The sequence below is a fragment of the Planococcus citri genome, chromosome 2, assembly GCF_950023065.1.
Source record: "Planococcus citri chromosome 2, ihPlaCitr1.1, whole genome shotgun sequence".
In the NCBI taxonomy this organism is placed as follows: domain Eukaryota; kingdom Metazoa; phylum Arthropoda; class Insecta; order Hemiptera; family Pseudococcidae; genus Planococcus; species Planococcus citri.
Window position 1 is genome coordinate 13,029,277 of NC_088678.1, and position 21,435 is coordinate 13,050,711.

General features: G+C 34.5%; 1 protein-coding gene across 5 annotated transcripts in view; it reads left to right on the forward strand.

Moving 5' to 3' along the window:
* LOC135834734 (E3 ubiquitin-protein ligase TRIM71-like) overlaps positions 1–21,435 on the forward strand; it is a 91,433-nt gene that overhangs the window by 13,301 nt on the left and 56,697 nt on the right. For 2 of the 5 annotated variants that reach the window (XM_065348697.1, XM_065348699.1), the window contains one exon: positions 13,705–17,990. The exons of 1 other annotated variant lie outside the window; for it this stretch is intronic. In XM_065348697.1, the coding sequence (XP_065204769.1) occupies positions 13,811–16,021 (2,211 nt within the window). In that variant the 5' untranslated portion in view covers positions 13,705–13,810 and the 3' untranslated portion in view covers positions 16,022–17,990. Of the gene's footprint in view, positions 1–13,704; positions 17,991–21,435 lie in introns of those variants that run through there. 2 more of the 5 variants (XM_065348698.1, XM_065348700.1) reach the window with 1 other exon arrangement.

The window sequence follows — 21,435 nt, forward strand, 5'->3', positions numbered from 1 at the left end:
ACGGAGACAGACACGCGAAAATGAAATTCGACTCTTTTGGCCCATAACACCGAACACGACGAAGAGCAGGATAAATTAAAACGTTACGGTATCAGGTGCTTTTTACTGCTTTGGAAAGCAGTATCTTTTCTCTACCTAGGAAAAGAAAGATACCGATACTTGGTACATGGTACGCTGTACGACGTCAACGTCTCTTATAATACGTAGAATAAATACGACGAACCACACCAAAAAGCAGAAACGAAGAACTGAACCCTCGTGTATGAAGAATCTAATTTCATTTCACTTTGCTTCGCGTACCTTATAGATCTACTGCCTGTAGTATTCTTTTGTTATGTTTGGTAAAACGTAAATGAATGACAAGATTGAATGAATTATTGGTAAAGTGCACCGAGCAGGGAATAAAGATTGTGTTTTGGTGTTGAAGGTTCCCTTTTAGTTGGCCAGGCATGGGCAGGCTATAGGTATGGATCTTTCTTGTTTCATGGTTTCAGATGAGTACTGGGTACAATTATTTAGACTTTGAACGATGATGATGGCCAGTGAAGATAAGGTTAAAATCTTTGTATTTCGAATCGACCTCTATTTGTCGTTTTTAGGTTCGGATACGATTCATTATATTATTTTTCTCGGTTGTTGTACGAGTCGAATCGAATGTATTTAAATTTAGTGTTCTCGTAACAAAAAGTTGACGTTTTCTGGAAGAAGAAAAAGAATCGTAGAATTTCGAGATGCTTACTCCCATAAGGCAGGGAATGAGTTGGATGTCGTGTATCAATTTTAATGTGTTGTTATTCTTTGCTTTTTCCTTTAAAAAAGTGAAGGGAACGGTATCAAATTTTGTCTCATTTTTTGTGAAAACTTATTAAAAATTAAATACTTTCTAATTTATTTAAAAAAGTTTTTCTCATATTTAGTGGGTAATTTGAAGTCATTAATTAGCAACCTTTTGATTTATCTTTTACTATCGAAGACATTTTTTTTTCGCTCGTGAAGTATAAATCACTCTATATACTTTCGTTGGATTCAACTCGTGAATTTTTCAGGTAAGTAATTATTTGAAAACTATAAACTGTTTTATGTCTTGACTTTGGGTTTCAATGAAGTATACGAACCTTGTTGAGAGATTGCGTGAAGTTTTTTTTTGATAATTCTCTCGTTCTTTTGAATAAAATGATGGGAAGGAAATGGAGGTGATGTGAGGGGCAGGGAGACGAGTGTGAATCTTGAAATCTTACGTAGTACATTCATGGAGAAAAATATCCAATTCTTTCGGGGGGGGGGGGTATAGGTAAGGTTGACGACGTTGAGGTGGTACGAAATTTCATTTTGGAAGTACAAAAAAACCGCGAATTTGGCTTTCTGGATTTTGGTAGCACTCTGCAATTTTGAAGTTTTTATTGAATAAATTTTTTTAAAAGAAAAATTCAAAAATTTAAATTATTCGAGACTTTTTTTTTGTCAGCAATTGCAAATAAGTTTAGCTGTTTGTCAAAAAAGCTAAAAAAAACTTGTACTTTTTTGTCGGAAAATTCCAAATGTTTACTTTTTGCCAAAAACTGTCTGAAAATCTATTTTTAGGTAGTTTTGATAAAGTTTCGCTTTACTGAAAAAATTCAATAAAAAACATAATTTTTTACCAAAAATTTCTGTTTTTTCCAAAAATTGAAAAAATTTTTGATAAGTATTTCCAAAATTTCTGAAAATGTTGCTTTTCAACCAAAAATTACGAAAAATTATTGCTGAAACGTTTTACTATCAGCTAACAGGTAGTGAAAGTAGGGAAAAAGTAGTGATTTTTAAAATGGGTAGTGAAAGTAGTGAAAAAGTAGTGAAAAAAATGAAAAAATTCAAATTCTTCCTTTTTCTCGGTCTTTATTCCGTAGAAAAGAGCTCATGCATTTGTCGACTTTTTTAGAGCTGAAATTGCACATTTTTGAGGGCTATTTGTTCAACTTCTAGAAATGTTTGAAGTTTGAATCAGAAAAATAAACTCCTCTCTGCAGAAATAATTTTTTTTCACTTCTCAAAACACGATTTTTTGAAAAATTTTGACCCATTTCGAAATATTGATAGGTATATTTTTTTCGCAAATGTCGTTCAAATTTTCCATTAAATTTTTTGCACATTTTTAAAAAATTTGTTACGTTGAGTAAAGTTTTTCATTTGTCCAATTTCATCACATTAGCAAGAACCTTAAAGGTGAAAATGAAATCAAAAATTGAAATAATGAAATTTTATTTTCGACATCCGCTTGCTTGAAAAAAATCTTGGGATTTTTGAAGACATTGGAAAAGCAAAAAATTCTAATGCAAAATTTTTTCTCCCCGGCACCCTTTTTTTAAATAAAATGTTCTGCTAAAGTCCTGATTTTTTATTTTGAAATTTTCTTAGACACCTTGTCTTATAAAACGTTTGCAATGAGCTCATTTGTATTGTTTTTTTAAAAATAATTTTGATTGAAACTAAAAAATACTTTGTACCCAAATTTTCTTCCAATTTCATTTTTTTTAAAATTTTCCTGTGAAAAATTTGACTCTGTTCATTTTTTTGTGTATTTGGCGGGGGGGGGGGCGAGTGGATAGCATTCTGAAAATTTGGTTTAATAAGGTAGTGAAAAAAGTAGTGAAAAAGTAGTGATTTTTTCAACAAAAAAAATCCGTTAGATACCATGACTAATTGACTATGTTGCCAAATGCTGAAATTGTCATGAGTCATGAGTCATGATCACGCATCAAAGGAGGAGTATCGATAAGGCCATTTTTTGGCCCCAGACAGTTATCGACTGAACCACTCTTAAATTGTTGTAATAAATGCCCCAAATATGAATCCGTGGTTAGTTGACCCAAAATGACAATTTTTTGGGCTCCAGGGGTCCCCAAAGTTGCGAATAAAAAAATAATTTTTGGAACCACCGAGTATTATTTTCAAAAACTTTTTCAACGTAAAATATCTGTTTGAACCCTGTAAACATTACACGAGACAATTTTTCCATTTTCGACCCTCAGGGGCAGAAATTGGGGGGGTTTTCATTTTTGAAAAATTTTGGAACCACTATTTTGAACCTACCCCTTTGAACCCCCCCTAAAAAGCTTTTTACAGTTTATTAGTATCTGAAAGACCTCCATCCTACCAAATTTTGAGCTCAATAAAATTTTTCGCTGGTACTCAAAAATCCAAATTTCCAATTTTTCGTAATTTGGATTTTTTGGGAACCCCTGGATAGCTGGAAACCTGCGATTTGCGCCAAACGTAACGTTTTGAGGCATATATTCAATTACCCCGGTGAAAAAGTTTAATTAAGCTTCCTGTATATTCGTAATTTTGAACCCTTTTTTTAGAGCCCTCCACTTTGGGCACCCCTGAAAGAGGCGATTATGCATATTTTTTCAAATAAATTGAAGAATTTACATTTGGAATACACTAGCAAGAGCTCGATAATTTTTCACTCGATTTTACTGGTAACTTTCGATATTGAGCTTTTTTGGGCCAAATTCTGAGATTTTACTCTTCGAAAAAACGTTAACGTTTTCATGATTTCAACGAAGTAAAATCTCAGAATTTGGCCCAAAAAAGCTCAATATCGAAGTTTAAATCGAACTTCATAATCAAAATTTCAATTGTAACCTTTGTTTCGTAATTTTTTTTGCATTAAATTCAGTTGAAAAGTTTTTTGACATGAACATGTTTTTTTGAATTCTTCACATTATGTCAAATTTTTGAAAACTTGGAAGAAATTTTCATGAATTTAGAAATTTTAAAAATTATGTTAGACTTTTAAAAACTGAAAAAATGACCAATTCTCATTATTTCAATATTATGTCAGACTTTCTAATAGTCTTTTGCCTGACTTTTAAAAACTTGGAAAAAATCCAAATGATTTCTCAAGATTATATCAGACTTTTAGAAACGTGAAAAAATTGCAATTAGGTACCTAATTTTTGACATGAAGCAAAAAACATATCCATGAGCCAAAATTTCCCTTGCATTGGACATACTTTTACCCCCCCCCGCCCCCTTCCATTTTCATATTTTTTTGATTTTTTTCTGAATTAAATAATATTTTGCCACGTTTTATAAGTGTTTTTTTACTGTCACTTTTTCGAGCTTTTTTGGTTACTAAAGTTTTTTTTTTTTGGGGGGGGGAATTCGATACGAACCCTCGAAATAAAAAAGTGGGCACCTCCCCCCCCCCGTCACAAAAATTCTCATTTCAATGCTTTGTATCGAAAATCAGGTGCAAAATAAATTACTTTCAAATAAACGAGTGGTTTTTTTTGTGTAATCCAGACTTCGCTTTGATGTGATTTAGATACCACTTATTTTTAGGGTAATGTCTGCCCACGAAACCGAATTTTCTACCTGATCATGAATCGAAAGGTACTGATTGTGAAGTAGGTAATGGAATGGATAACAGGACAGGTTAGAGAGAGAAAGGATCGATTTTCCGCTATGAATATCATCGATCCAGTCGATGCATTTCTCTCTCGATTACGTTCGTTTCGTCGTGAATTTCATAGCCTGGAAAAATGTTATAATTCGACTTATATAAACCTTGGTTCGATTTAAATACATACAAGCTTACTATACGTATAATAAAAGGAACAGTAATGAAAGCAATATTTGGTATATTGGATCGAGGCAAGCCAGGGCTTCTCCGCGGTGATGTTATTTGTAGAGTTGTTAGGTCTTTAGGGTGTTTGTGCAGCAGGGTGTCACGCTGGGTTCTGATTTCTCTATGCTTGGTCGCTGCTGTAAGCATCTAACAGTAATGCAGGTTGTACTATGGGTTTTGTTATTTGACAATATTGCGTTTTTTCTCTTCGGTTCGTCTACGAGGTACGTGTAGCTGTACACTGTGCATGGTTTACTAGGCGAGCAATACACTTGTTGCATTTTGAGGACTGTGTGTGCTTCGAGCATCGTCATATCCATCTGTTTCCGTTTATACAAAATACTAACGTAAGTTTTACAATTCCAACCTATTGATGAAGGAGATTCGAGGTTATAGAGGAGTGTTTGGTGGTAGCTTGGCTTTTGTTAAGGCGACCCAGCCTAAGAGGAAAAAACTCGAGTATAGTACGAGTAATTACAGCCAGTATATGGTTACTCGAAGCACGATCGTTGTACATAGTATATTGAATAGGTAATGAAAAAGTTTGGACTGCTGAGGTGACGAAAAATTAGTATGTTGGACGTGTCTCTTGCGCTAAGGTGAGATTGGTTGTGATGCGGTAATGCGTGTGTTTTTTTCAGTCATTCACTATCATAAGTGCTGGATTGTTTGACGATTACTCAAGGTTAATCAAATCGGAATCTCGCGTTTAGATTGTTCAGTGCGGTACTTCTTTTGGCAGAGATAACGAACGATATCTACAAAACTATGAAGTCGCGGTATGTATCTTAGGGGTTTGATTTCGGCTTCTTTTTATACCCATGGTGTGTTGATTTTACCAGAACAGTCTTTGAAACACGATCAAATCGTGAGAAAATTACGTGGGTGATCGATGAAGTGGATTAAGATGGGGTTTTTTGCAATCCTACTCGTGTACTTTTTGATAGAACCTTGGGAACTTGAGATATCCACCTGTGTGTGTGTGGGGCTATCTTCGAGGCATATGGTTTTTTTTTTTTTTGTTAAATCTTCCCCTCGAGTCTCTTATGTGATATGTAGAATATCGATTCGAGACTGGAGGCTTATGAATGGTGCGTTTTGTGTGCGAAAATCTATACGCGAGTTAGTTGACCTCGAGATCACCGGTAATTACCCAAGTTGAATTATCGAGGTAATATTTAACGGGTGTTTTACTATTTGTACCGGAGTACTGTACCTATTTCGTCATAGGTGACCTGGTCCTGATACGTTTAGTATGCTCTTTTTTTACGATTAATTAATTTCCAATTTACACGTCCTTCTTGGTTACTACGAATCGAGACGAGGTGTCTTTTCGAGGGCTAAAAATCTAATCACTGGACCAAAAAATCATCGAAATAATCAGCTGTCTGTTTATATGATTTGGATGATTCTTATCTGCGGTGTTTTCTACTAAATTAGGTATACCGACTCGACTTTGTCATGAATGTGTTTCGTAAAGATCGTAAAATACCTACGATTTCGAACGAAATGATTTATTCTCCTTATGTAAGATTCGTGTGTTATTTTGTACTTATTATACTGTATGTGCATAAAATTCGCTAAAACAGTTTCCATGTAGTATTTTTGTACAATTATGTTCCTGTGTAAGTGTCTATATTGATACTTGGTGATAATGAGGAAGTTTTTGTTCGTTCATGACGCGCCTCTTTTTTACGACTATTGTAAAAATATGAATATTTTCGTCGAGTTTTGGAGTAAATCTTGAATGGTAGCCTTGATTTTTAAAATATATAATATGCTGGTTTCGATTTATTTGGGAGGGTTAGGGGGCTCCAAACGTTTATAAAGTGTGTGAATCGTTCGCGAACGGTAGAATTATCTGCGATTGAGAATTGTTAGTGAATTATTACAGTCAAATTGCATCGATGATAATTGATTAAACGATAGATATACAACGATTACGTAGTGTTGAAACGATCAGAAAGGACGTGATGTTTGATTTTTGAAACGATTATTTTAAAAATAGTTTGTAAATTGATGGAATGTCCGGTCCAATGATTCGTGGACTATCGTTCGAGCGAGATTTTATTATTTGATGAGATATACGTCATAGATAAGGCAAGCAAACGAATCGTTCGCGAATTGAATTGTTCGATGAATTATTTTTACTTCGATGAGTGGTAATTTGACGTACTTAATCAATAATCATAAAAATCGACGCCAAACATTATTTTTTAAGGAAATTTTCAAGTAATATTTGAAAAGAAATGAGCGAATCGTTCATTTTACGAGATTGTTTGGTTTTCGTAAATATTTATTGTAAATTAATTTATTTGATTTTCCAAATTATTGAATCATTCCGATCGATGGGATTTTCGTTTTGCGAGCAAATCGTTCGTGAACAACTTTCGCTTTGGACAAATGATTCATATACGGATTCACGACTAAAAATAATTATATCAAATTGAGTCAGAATAATATTTTATTTTAGAAATTCTCTTTTAATTACTTTTAAAAAAACGTTAGCAACTAATTAAACTAATGAATCGAATCGTTCACGAACGACTAGGTTTTTTTTCAAGATCGTTTGATATATTTTTTTTTTATAAATAATCAAAATATTTGTCAAAAATGAATTTATTGATTTTCCAAATTGACAAATCGTTTCGAAACAATGGAATCTTCGTTCAAAGTGAATCGTTCGTGAACGATTTTTGATTTGACCAGAGCTTCGTAATTCAACGATGGAAGAAAAATGGGCGCAAATTGACCCGAATCATCATTCAGTATTTAAGAAGCTCTAATGATTATTTTTTTAAAGCTGCCAGTATTAAGTTGAAAAAAATATGAATCGTTCGCGAACGACTCGTTTATTCAAAAATCAGTTTTTTTTCATAAAAAGGGCGTTTCTTCATAAAAAAGGTCATTTCTTCTTAAAAAGGGCATTTCTTCATAAAAAGGGCATTTTTCCATAAAAAGGGATTTTTTTTCATAAAAAGGGCATGTCTTCATGAAAAAGGGCATTTATTCATTAAAAGGGCATTTTTTTTGTGAGTGGAAGTGGATTATCCGGTCGATTTCTTAAATTAACTGATCGTTCCGGAACGATGAAATACTGTTTTCCGGAGTGAATCGTTCGTGAACGACTTTTGTTCTACTCTAATTCGTGACACGAAAAAAATCACAACGAAAAGAATAGTCTCAAAAATAATCTCGGAATGTTCGAGTCAAAGTTTCAAGATTTTTAAACGTTCGTGAACGATTTGCTCGTAACGTATGGAATCATTTGTGTTCCACGAATGATCAATTTTTTAAAGTGAATCATTCGAGAACGTTCCAAATTTTCCAATCGTTATAATTTCTAATAATTTGTTTTTCTATTCTATTGTGAAATCAATTTCAATTTTTATTCATTTTGATATTCGTTCGCGAACGATTCGTTTAAAAGACATCAGATCGTTCTTGAACGGTTTATCATCTAAATTATTCATCATTTTGATAAATTGTTTTCCTATTCTATTCTATTGTGGAGTCAAAGCGATTCCAGTTTTTATTCATTTTGATATTCGTTCGCGAACGATTCGTTCAAAAGACATTAAATCGTTCTTGAATGGTTCATCATCTACATTCATCACTTTGATAAAGGGTATAGGAGGATAAGGTACGGTTTTGGGCCCAGAAATGGATTTCGACGAAATTCACACCAAAGGTTACCCATGATGAGAAGATACGCTCAAAAAAATTTCAGACCCCCAGACCTTTTTTTCAGGGGGGGAGGGGCCAAAATGTGTTTTTTAAACTTTATTTTCCAGTGTTTCGCCAAAAGTAGATAAAAATTTCGCGTTTTTTTGTATCGATTCTTAAGGGTGAGAGGAAGCCCCTGAAATTTTTTCAAAATTTTTCGGACCATTTTTCACCAAATTGTGGCGTTTTGAAAATTTTGAGCGGCCATTTTGTAAAGAAGTTGCGGAGGTACAGTCGCCATTTTTTTTCCTAAAATACGTTATTTAGTCAAGATTATACCATAAAAGTTTCAACGAGTTTGAGTTGGTGCAACATTGTCAAAAAAAATAAAAACTGACCACGCGTCATATTTGCCGGGGGTTGGGCATGATAGTCCACGGCGCTATCGTGGGAAGTTACGTAGCGTTCGCGCGCGTTACTGTCGTTCGTGGTTGTCTCATAGTCCAGTCAAATAGGGGGGAAAAATGGGTGAACCACATACTCGTTATTCCAATCAAATATTTTTTGGTGAATATTGTCAGAAATGTCAACCCCCTCCCTTCATATATACCCCTCGAAATGGCGTTTTTTCGTCTTATTTCATGTTTTTTAACAATGAAAATTGCGAGGAACAATTTTCTAAACATGTTTTTTGGATGTATTTACGACCCCTCAATATCATATATTTTTTCGAAATTTTTGTTTTGGCAGGTCCGTCATGGTGAAAATTTGAAAAAACGAGTCTTAGAGGGGGTAAAATGAGTATTTTGGAAGAATTAACTATTAATGAGTGAGGTGTCGTTTCCGCATGATTCGATACCACTAAGCACGAATATGACGTCAGATTTTCTGCTGCACTCATCAAGCCCCCCCCCCAAGTGTCTTCACTCCTTCAGCCTCCTCCTCAATTTTTAATATTTTTGAAATATAGTTATTTTGATGATATTGGTGTTTTCATATGTTTCAAACCTACGGAGCACAAATTTTATGTCAGATTTTGTTTTGCACCTACCTGGCCTCTCCAGGGCCTCAGTCCCCTCCTCAATTTCTACTGTTTTTTAAACGGAACTACTTTTATAATATTGGTGTAGTTTTCAAGTGAACCGAACTACCCGAATGGAAATACAAACGTCAGATTTCGTTTTACTCGCACCCAGCCCCTCCGGAGCTTCTACAGGGGCCGGGTAAGTGTAAAACAAAATCTGACGCAACATTTGCGCTTGGGAGGTTCGAACGACACCAGTATCATAACGTCATTATGAGGGGGTAAATATGAAGGGAGGGGTTGAAATTTCTTATGGGTACACCCCTTACAAATGTTTACACGTACTTAAAAATGAGAAAAATCGGTTCACATGGGGCTGAGAAAATAATTTTTATTCCATTACAGAAAAAGGGTGTTTTTCAAAAATGGGATGAGGGGGTCTGGAGATCTGAAACTTTCAATGCGGAAGTTCCTCGTTAAGTACCTTTACCTACCTAGTACCTACCTACCTAACATGCAAATATCAATCCAAAAGCTCACGGAGCCCATTTCTAAAAATTACGTCACTTCGAGGGATCGTAGCGCCACCCCCTTGGGGCTAGGGAGTTGGTTGATAGATCATTCGATAGGTATTTGAGAGGACATAAAATGATCACAAAGCTCATTCTACTCGAAAGTTGATATTTTAGAAGTTTTTAACGAAAATCTGATTTTGAAGGGGTGTGATCCACTGTGGGAGGGGTCGGGGGGATTTTAATATGTTGTTCACCACACTACTCTTGACAATATTCACCAAAAAATATTTGATTGGAATAACGAGTATGTGGTTCACCCATTTTTCCCCCCTATTTGACTGGACTATGAGACAACCACGAACAACAGTAACGCGCGCGAACGCTACGTAACTTCCCACGATAGCGCCGTGGACTATCATGCCCAACCCCCGGCAAATATGACGCGTGGTCAGTTTTTATTTTTTTTGACAATGTTGCACCAACTCAAACTCGTTGAAACTTTTATGGTATAATCTTGACTAAATAACGTATTTTAGGAAAAAAAATGGCGACTGTACCTCCGCAACTTCTTTACAAAATGGCCGCTCAAAATTTTCAAAACGCCACAATTTGGTGAAAAATGGTCCGAAAAATTTTGAAAAAATTTCAGGGGCTTCCTCTCACCCTTAAGAATCGATACAAAAAAACGCGAAATTTTTATCTACTTTTGGCGAAACACTGGAAAATAAAGTTTAAAAAACACATTTTGGCCCCTCCCCCCCTGAAAAAAAGGTCTGGGGGTCTGAAATTTTTTTGAGCGTATCTTCTCATCATGGGTAACCTTTGGTGTGAATTTCGTCGAAATCCATTTCTGGGCCCAAAACCGTACCTTATCCTCCTATACCCTTTTCTATTCCAATTCTCGGTTTTTTACTCGCTCATATAAGATTGAATGATTTTCCTAGTCATTCGTTCGCGAACGATTTGTTCAATTCCGTGTGATCATTGATAAAATCAACCTTTTTTTTCATTTTCTACTCAAATATTTCGAATGGTTACCGTTTTGTTGTCCATTGTTTTGGGAATGCTTTCGCTGCAAACCATGTCAAGTCGTTCGCGAACGAATTATCGAAATCGAATTAATTTTTTTCTGAAGGTGGCGTTTCCGTTTCCGTTGATTTTTGTTCCTGAATTCTTTTCAGACGGTGAAATTGTTCAAAGTGAATTCTGCACGAATAATTTGGTTCGTTTTTCGTTCATTTCTGATTGAAACTTATTCATTTGAAAAAATAAAAATGTTCAGAATTTTAAAGAAAATAATTCTTTTTTAAATTCTAATCTAAATTCAGTTGAAGTTTTCTCCATCACTTGTCCATTTCTTCACCAGGTTGTTTCGCGAACAACTGATTCGTTTCATGTGTAGGTAGAGTTTTTTCTCGAACGATTCGTTTCACTGCTGTCAACATTTTTGTTGATCATATTCTGAAACCGTTCGTGTATGTTTTTGGAAATATTATAAGTAAGATTCTGCAAACATTCTTTTTTGTGGATGGGGGGGGGGCTGTGAGCACCCTCAAAATGTCTGAAATTCAAAAACTTACAATGACCCCTAAAACAATGGTGCAATGATATCCTCCCTTATGTTTTTTGGGGTCGCAGAATACGAATTTGACAGTATTTTTTTGCAGGGGTGGGGGATGAAGGGGGTAAAAACGGTGAAAAATTCAAAATTTGACCATAATGACGTGTGATATGTCGAAATGTATGTTTTCGAGGTTGTAGATCACGAATTTGACAATATTTTTTTCGTAGGGGTGAATGGTGGGGGATGAAGGGGGTGAAAAATTCAAAATTTGACCATAATGATGTGTGATATGTCGAAATGTATGTTTTCGAGGGTGTAGATCACGAATTTGACAGTATTTTTTTCGTAGGGGTGAATAGTGGGGGATGAAGGGGGTGAAAAAATCAAAATTTGACCATAATGATGTGTGATATGTCGAAATGTATGTTTTTGAGGATGTAGATCACGAATCTGACAATATTTTTTTCGTAGGGGTGAATGGTAGGGGATGAAGGGGGTAAAAACGGTGAAAAATTCAAAATTTGACTGTAATGATGTGTGATATGTCAAAATGTACGTTTTCGAAAGTGTAGAAGGGGTGAAGGGTGGGGGATGAAGAATTTTCTGTTGAGCCCGTTAAAGTCCCAGTAAGAGAAAATTTGTCACATTTTAACGAAATTCACTAAGATTTTTCACTATAATCGACTGTGGAGGTCGCGGGGGCACTTTGGGGCAAAAATGGCAATTAACATCTTGAAATACACTATCTTAAGTATTACCAGCCACAGCGGTGGCAGCCTTTGTATAGCGGGTGTAGCAAGCTGCTACACCCAGAAAAACAGTTCACTACACCCAGAAAAAATTCGCTACACTCATAAAAAATTATTCTCTAATTTTACGTTGTTATAACTCAAGTTTTTAGCTATAACTATTCGTTTTGTTCGTTTTTCACTAGTTGGCTACTTACACAGACACAATTTTTGTGGTAAAAGTTGATAAACAGTGAAAAATCTCTATTTTTTGTTCTTTTTTAATCAGTTTAAGGACCTCAAAAAATTTTTGCTACACCCAGAAAAAATCGGCACTTTTTTCTTTCAACAAACCCCAGTTTCGCTACACTCAGGCAAAATCTAGGCTGCCACCGCTGACCAGCCACTGGAATTTCCCGTGCATATACGTGCAAAAATTTGTTCTATTATTCCAATTTATGCAACAGAGTAGGAAAAAAAGGGGATTTCAACATAAATTATACCTCTATAATCACTTTATAAAAACTAAAATTGAGTAAATTGATGAAAAGTACTTACTTTCAGTTGAATTATTCATACTTGGTACATTTCGACATATCACACATCATTATATGTAGTCAAATTTTGAATTTTTCACCGTTTTTACTCCCTTTACCCCCCACCATTCACCCCTACGAAAAAAATATTGTCAGATTCGTGATCTACACCCTCAAAAACATACCTACATTTCGACATATCACACATCATCATTGTCAAATTTTGAAGTTTCTACCCCCCTCACCCCCACTCCTACAAAAAAATATTGTCAAATTCGTATTCTGCGACCCCAAAAACATGAGGGAGGATATCACTGTACCATTGTTTTAGGATTCATTGAACGTTTTTGAATTACAGACGTTTTGAGGGTGCTCACAGCCCACTGTGCCCCCCTCCTGGTCGTAGTTTTGTTATAAAACGTCATGCGCGCCTTTTTTCGCCATCCAAGACACGGGGGGGGGTGGCGTACCAATAATTGAAATCGAACATGGACTGGTAATTGATGAACGATTCGAACAACTTTGTAGTAATCTTCACGTACCATTTTCTCACCGAATGTTCTTTTAATTCAATTCACGAACGATTCACATTCCAAAAAAGTAATTTTGGTTCCAAAGTTATAGAAAGTTTCAGGTCTTTTCGCGCTTTATTCGGTGTTTTATAAAATCAAATAGAAAAAAAATTTCAATCTCTGGCTACTTAGTTTTTATGCCATGTCATGCCACATTGAATTAAAATGAGGGTACATGATGTTTCAAAGAATAATTTGTGATGAAAATATCATGTTTTGAATGCACCTAAATGACCCTGTAATCGTACCAACGCAGCGTATTTATTTACTTTTCCCTCCCAAAATAAAAAATAACGCAACAAATGTACGTGTAATATACGAATTTCGAAACCATAACATCGCAGTAAAACCGAATTATTACGAGAGTATAAGGCGAAAAAAAAAGACAAAAACGTGCCCCATTATAATACTGTTAGTTGACGGTGTGGTTATGTTGGGCGGCGTTTTAACGCGCGAATTTATTGTTTGTTTTGTTTGTTCTCAGCAGCATCATCGTCGGTGGTGTGTGTGATTGTTAGATACATAAAAATTGCGAGAACGTATCCCACCAAAAACAACCATCACTGCGTTAAAATAGCAGTTGCCGGACGATGGAAAGCGTCGAAAGTAAAAAACGCCTTTTACGGACCAGCCATCGTTATGCAGCGACCACGATGACAACGACAACGGCCCCGGCCCCCGATTTCGTCGCCACCACACCGTCAATTAATAATAACGTGCAGCAAAATATGGTCAAAGATGACGGAGGAGATGGGTACGATGATATGCCTTCGAGAATAACTCCGGTAAATGGTTCGAGCGATAGCGACGATATCGAGTTTCAAAGTCGCGGTATCAATATCGTCGATACGAATGCGAAAAATTTCAGCAACGTTACTCCCGAAGAGGTATCCGATTATTATAAAAGTCTAGGAGAATGGCAGAACGTGCTGCCTAAAACTGACTACACGTATTCGCCCATGTCGCAGTTTTATACGAAAAAAATCAACGGAAATATACCAATTATACCGAATATGTCGCGTAGGAATATCTGGAAGATGAGCGTGAACGGCGAATTGCAGCAGAACGAGATGAATACGTATTTAGCGAAAAATTACGAATACGATGAACGTAGGAGGCTGCAACGTGAAAAAGAATCCATGTCGAGGATAAGAGTGCTCAGGCAGATTACCCATGTTACTAGAACCATCGTCAGGACGGTGGTACGAAGGGTTTACGTGAATACTGTCCGTACGTACTCGTCGATGACGTCCAATTCCTCCAGCAGATCCTCCAGCGGTGGCAACTTCCTATTTAATTGTATGTTATTAGCTTTGTTAGCTTTGCTGGCGTATTTGCTGCTTCCAAAAACCATCGATTCGTATACGCTTTGGAATCCTTTTGTAAATTTATTCTTATCGTGTAGAAATCTAGTCTTTTATTTGTACGATCTAACTTGGTCTAGTACAACTTTCTTAATGTCGTTGATCTCTAGCTGTATGAGTAACGGGGCTCAGGCCGCTAATACTTTTGTGTTCGCTCCTATCTTTAGACTGCTGGTATTGCTGGTATCCAGCGATTATCGTCCTAAATCGAACTCTGTTCGATCCGATTCCTCAGCACCACCCGATTCACTCGATATCGATTCGGTCATACGAAAATGGTTCGACGAGAACCTCGACAACATCGCTAAGAAAATGGTCGACAGTAACGATTTCGTGAATTTCATCAACGAAAGGTTTCGCAATCACGAGCAAACCCAGCAAACCAAGTTCGAGAACTTTTTACAGAGTTATAATTTCGATAATACCCGAATCGGTGAAAAATTCAAAAACCTGGAGCAAAAAGTATCCCAGTGGAGATCCGAAGATAGCCAATTGCTCGAACAACGTATACGCGAGGTTAAAGAACAAATCAAACTGAACGAGAACCTGGTCCAGAGAGAAATCGTCGTCGTGCTCGCTTCGTTAGTCGGCTCGAAGTCTTCGGACGATGATCTTAGACGAAAATTCGCGTCGATTTTCGATCTACTCGAAGACGCCAGTATCAAGATCAACAAACTAACCGCCGATTTCGATATTTACTCGAAAAACGCCACCGAAAACCCACAAGCCAACGATCGACTCAGAGAAGAATTACTCTACAACTTGAAAGCAACCGTGGAAGACATGGTGGCGAAGAGATTACAAGAATGGAGGCAAACCGTAACCGTCGACCGAACAGTCAAATCAGAGAAAATCGACTTGGCCGAAAACTACGTCACCGAAGCGATCCGAAAAGCTCTAGAGATCTACGACGCTGATAAAACAGGCAAACCAGATTTCGCTCTGGAATCTCAAGGTGGTATTATCCTGAGCACGAGATGTACCGAGACTAAAACCGCCAACGCTCAGTTTTCCATATTCGGTATACCTCTATGGCACGCTACTCGAAGCCCCAGAACAGTAATACAGCCCGGGGTACATCCAGGCGAATGTTGGGCTTTCCCCGGATCCACCGGGTACCTCGTGATTCAACTTTCTGAAAGAATTATCATTACAGGGTTCACCATCGAGCATATTCCTAGATCGTTATCAGCCAACGGTGTCATCGATTCGGCTCCCAAAGACTTTAGTGTATGGGCTCTGCAATGGGAATCTGATCCCGAGCCCAAGTTCCTAGGTCAGTTTAGGTTCGATGATTTCGGCTACAGTGTTCAGTACTTCGAAGCTGTTCGTTTAGCAGAACCGTATCAGATAGTCGAATTGAAAATATTATCCAATCATGGTAAAATGGATTACACCTGTTTGTATAGATTTAGAGTTCATGGTATACCTGCCTAAAAAAAGGGTTTAATCGATGTGCCTTGTGTTTTTTTTAAGTCTTAAGTATATAATCTTAGACCTCATTTTTTGTAAGTTTTTTCCTGGAAATTTTACGTGTGTTTTGTGTGTATTTCCAAAGAATTTTTTATCTAAGGGTTTGTTTATTTGTTTGTTCTTTTTTTTTTTCATTTTTCTAGTTTATCGTAATGTTTCCTTTTTTTTTTTTATAATGTGTGGTCTGTTGTATTTATAAAATTTTAGATTACTTCGTATAGTTTAAGATATTTATTTATGATTCCAAAATGGCGTTAGCGTTCCATGGTCGTAGAAATTTGTAAGGAGCTTGATGTTCCAAATTGTGTTTTTTTTTTCGTTAGCATTGTATCGGTGAATTTTATGTAAAAAAAAATGAGAAGTGAAAATCAATGGTAAATAACAGTTAAAATTTAAATTTTACGAATTTACCCGCTGATTCCCGGAAATTGTCGAATTTAAACGACATTAACCGAAAAAAAACGAATGGTCACGAAAACATTCGAAAGTTGTCGAATTTCATTATTTTAGTTTGATCATCTTTTCACCTGTGTTATTTATTGTTATCAGATTAGAAAGATGGAATTATTGAAAAAGAAATTTCAGTTTTTTTTTTTTCGTTAATATGTACCAGAATTCTGACGTTTATAACCGAAGTTACCCGAAAATTTTCCAAAAAATTACTTTTTAATGATTTTATTATACGTAGTTGTTGAATTTGTAGATTTGTAGCTGATTTCACTTCTCATTTTCTTAATTTGAGGGGGGGGGGATTTTACGTTAAGTTTTGAATTTAGATTTTCGGTGAAGTGAAGAAAAAAAAAAGGAACTGGTTGCTTGAAATGTAATAAATGTTACCATATTTAAAGGAGTATTTCAGAATGTAATTTTGAAGATGAGTTTTATTTCTTCGTCGTGCCATAAGCGCATTTTATTCTTTATCTATGATCGAGCGTTTACCTACCGCAATTTTTTTCTTTTTTTTTTTCAATACTCCGATTTTTGTATGTTTAACATTGACTTTATTCTTCCAAAGATTTATTCTTGAATTATTCGTATAAGATATATATAAATCGATGTCCACGTTTATACTTTTATTTGTCTGTTTCACGAGAGTACCTATTCTTATTACAAAATGGAATGTAAAATTTCATGAAAATATTCTGTTTTTAATTGTACCTACGCGATTTCTTGCACAAATTAATATTATTTATTTTGAATTTAAGTGTGTGATCTTTGGACAGGTTTCGTTATTAAGATAGTCTGTATTGTGTTGTGAAAATTGACGTAAAAGTGATTTATTGAAACGAGCAGAGGGTAAAATTTTGCTATGACCAGCTGGATATTTGTTGTGGGTTTCAAGAGGGGGGAGGTGAGGGTGTAATTTGTAACGGTTGCTGAAAATTTGCATTTAAAAAAATATATCATTTATTTTTGTGCGATTTTTGGAACTATTAGATTGGTTGGGGGGGTTGTTCTTGAATTTGTTTTTGATGATGTGGATTATGTTTTTTCCCTTTTCGAATAAATGAACGTGTTTTTTAATCGATGAAATACAAAATTTTTAAAAATTCCCATTTTTACTTTTTTATTTTAAAATTTTTTAAAATAATTTTTACAAGTTTTGCTTAAACATTTAAACAAATGACGCTTATTATTTTTTTTATATAAATTATGACGACCTCTTGTTCAATACTTTTACTTTTAAAAATTTTATTTTTACGATTAGCCTAATTTTTAGGTTTCGACAGTTAATTCGATGTTTCCTGACCAAGTATAAAATTGGTTAATACGTATAAATCTTAATAGTATTTTGTACGTAGTTTAAGTTTGTGAGACTTTCATTGTTGTTCTTTTTTTTCTTTGGTACTTACGATTAAGTTATTTTTTTTCTTCTTCTAAGTAAGTACTGTGTCATTTATCTTACAAAGTAAGAATAAATGTTAAGAATTTCTCCGAGTGTTTATTTTCGTCTTTTCATATTTTCACCCCTTTTAGTTTCGTGTTTTTTTTTTATACGTTGAGAAGAATTTGAAAGGTACTTTGAAGAGGATTTATTCCAGAGCAGTTGATTGTTTCGTATGAAGTGCATTTTGTGGTATTTTTTTTTTTTGTTTTTTTGCTCGAGTAATCCATTTATGCATGAAATTGTGTTTTTTTTTGTGTGTTTGGTTTCGGGTTTATGTAGATTTGGTTTTGTTTTGTGGTTTATGGGCCAAGATTTTTGGACGATGATTTTGTAGGTTTTTCTTCTCCTGTTTATTTAATTTCCAGGTTTGAAAAGCAACATTTGAAATTTGATCATGATGAATTAGGTGACGGTGCGGAAGGGGCATTGTATTATGTATTGGAGAGGAGAATTTTTTGTCAGTACGTTTGGTTTTATGTTTTAATGTTGTGGAGTTCAAAATCCCCTTCAGATGCAAAATTACCACTTTTTTGAGAATTTAAAAAAAAAAGATTCTGTGACAATATTTTTGATTGTTGTTTGAAAAAATTACTAAACACGATTTTTTCACCCCTTGCTATATTTTGAAGGCGTTCTCAAAATATCATCTTTCTCATTTTATATGTATGTATTTTGAATTTAATGAGTGTAGAAGTATCGCTGCCTTGAAGAAAAAGGGAGAAATGAAAAATAGAGTTCATATTAAAACATGTTTTTAGAACTCGCAAATTAGCATTTTGTCAAAATTATTTTCCAAACTTTCACCAATTTTTCAATAGCTTTGAAAAAAATGTAAAAAATGTTATATGCGTCCCACTGTACCTACGTTTTTGAGTAAAAATTGTACAGAGAGACAATTTTGGAATAACATATCTTCGCCAAAAAAAAACGGCCTCTTGAATAAAATTTTGAATGTTCCTCAAAAAAATTTCAGAGTTGCAAATCTTTGCCCCCTTCACCAGAAAAATAAAACGACCACGAAAAATTGTAAACGAAAAAAAAAGACATGAAATGGAAAACAAAAACTAAAAGAAAGCCAAAAAAACTAAAAATCAAAAAATTATGTATTTTTCTAAAATTGTAGGCTCCTGAATTTTGATGATTTTTATCACCTTGAATTCTGGTGATTTTTTTCATAAATAATTATTTTCCTTCGAGCTTGTGTGATTTTATTGCTCAAATAGTCGGGATTATTCCTTATTTCGATTTGATGTTTTTTTTTTGAATTTTGTTTATTTTTTTCTTCGCCGATTTGGTGATGAGTTTTCTTTTGAATTTTTGTAGATTTTTCCCTATTCTGACAGGTATGATTTTTTCGAATTATTTTTCTTTGTTGAATCCTCCGGAGTTTTGGTAGAACTGTTTCGATGATTTTTCTAAAAAAAAATTTTGATTCATTTCCGAATTTATACCTAATTTTAATTATCGCGAGTTCTCTGTTCTGAATTCTTGATGATTTTTGGTGAACTGAATTTTCGAGAGTTCTCCATTTTAATCATTTCCATAATTTTGTTATGAATTTTATTGATTCGTTTTTCTACCTAAATTTTTGTTCTTAATTTCGGCGGAACCTTTTTCTTGAATTCTCGATATTCTTAATAAAATTTCTCCTAATTCAGCCCCAAATTTTAGTAATTTTTTCTGCTTTAATTTTTGAGGAATTTCCCTTGTTTATAGATTATTTTCGAGTTTTTGAGGGTTTTTTGGACTTTGAGACTTGATGGTTTTATTTAGAATTTTTTTGAGGATTTCTTGATTGATATTTTTTTAAAAGTTTTATTCTTTTGAATTCTCATAGACTTCATTTTCCAATTTTTCGACGATTTCCTCTGAATTTTTGTGTTTCCTTTTGTGTCTAAATTTTTGAGAAGTTTTCGCAATTTTATCGTTGAATTTCGTGAGTTTTTTTCTTTTTTTTCAACTTTTTAAATTTTAACAAAAGTCTCTTTAACGAAAATTTGACAGTTTTGGAATTAGTGCCACTTATGATTTTGATTTATTGAACGAAGATCACAAAGAGATTTTTCAACATTATTTTTTGACTATTTTTTCCCCTCTCCAGATCTTGATCTTTGCTCTGCTTCCTGTTTTGATCATTTTCTGTTAATTTCAAAGTAATTTTGTCGCCTTTTTTTCATTTTTTTTGAATCGAGTCAATTTTTGACAGTCGATGCCTCGATGGAGGATTTTTTTTCTTTTTGAACCGAGGTAAGTACATTTTTTTGTATTCAAATTTTTAAAAGATTTTCACAAATCACTTTTTTTACAAATTTGAATCGCTATCTCTCGGCCCCCTTCCCCACCACCCTTCCCTGTTGATTTTATTAATAAGTCACCTGTTCTAAAATGATTCTTCTTATTTATGGAATTTTTTCACAAATTATTGTTCATTATTTCTCAGTACTCGAATAATTTTTTTTTCATCAAATCCTCGCTCATGGCAATATTTCTGCTATTTTACATTTTTTCAAATGATTTTGAATAGAAGATTAAATTTCATTCCTCCCTGTTTCGGTAGACTTCCCCCTCTTCTGTCAATTTTGCAATTTTTTTCAGTAGTTGAACACATTTTTCGATTATGTTTCTCGAATCCAAGGACCTACACCGAAGTGCTTAACAAAATTTCAAAATGAAAAAAGCAGGACTTTAGCGGACTCTTGGCAGGACATTTTTCAAACAGTCACTTTACAACTACTGAAGGGGGAGAGGGAGGTGTCAATATTTTACACGCCAATTTACTCGTTTTTCAAGTGTCTTTGTACATTTCAAGATTTTTTCGGAGGAGATGTTAGAGCAAACTTTTTTCACGACTTTTTTTAGCACACCCCTCTCCTCCATAATTTTTTAAATGAAATAAATCAAGTTTCCTGATGAAGTTTAGATACACTTTTTCACATATTTTTTTTTCAGTAGGTTTTGAAATGATCAACTTTTAACAGTTCCAACCAGGCATAAAAAAATGTACGAATCGAAGTACTTACTCTCAAGAATATTCTAAAAAAAAAATTGAAAACTTCGGTAGTTTAATTCAATGGAAGAAAAAAATTCAGAATTGATACCTAATCAAAAATCAAAAATTTTCTCTTTTCTTTGTTTTCTCGTATTTTTTTCGAGCTTTTTTGCGTGGGCAAAAAATTTATTCAGGTGGAGAAAATAACGAATTTTTTTCAAAATTCCAAAAACAAGAGAAATAAATTAAGTCTGATAAAAAAAAGGACTTTTCGTTTCAATAAAATTGTGAAAAAGCAGGACAACTGCAGGACTTGCCTGGACTTTTAGACACCCTAAAATACACGAAGTTGGATAGTTTCGTTTTTGTTTTTTTTTCATCTTCGACACAATTTTTATTTCTCTTTTTCCAGGTTACATTTCGAAAATGAGGAAAAAAATATACGAGCTATATTTCATCAAAAGTTAAAGTCAAAACAACCGAGAAACAAGAACCAAATCG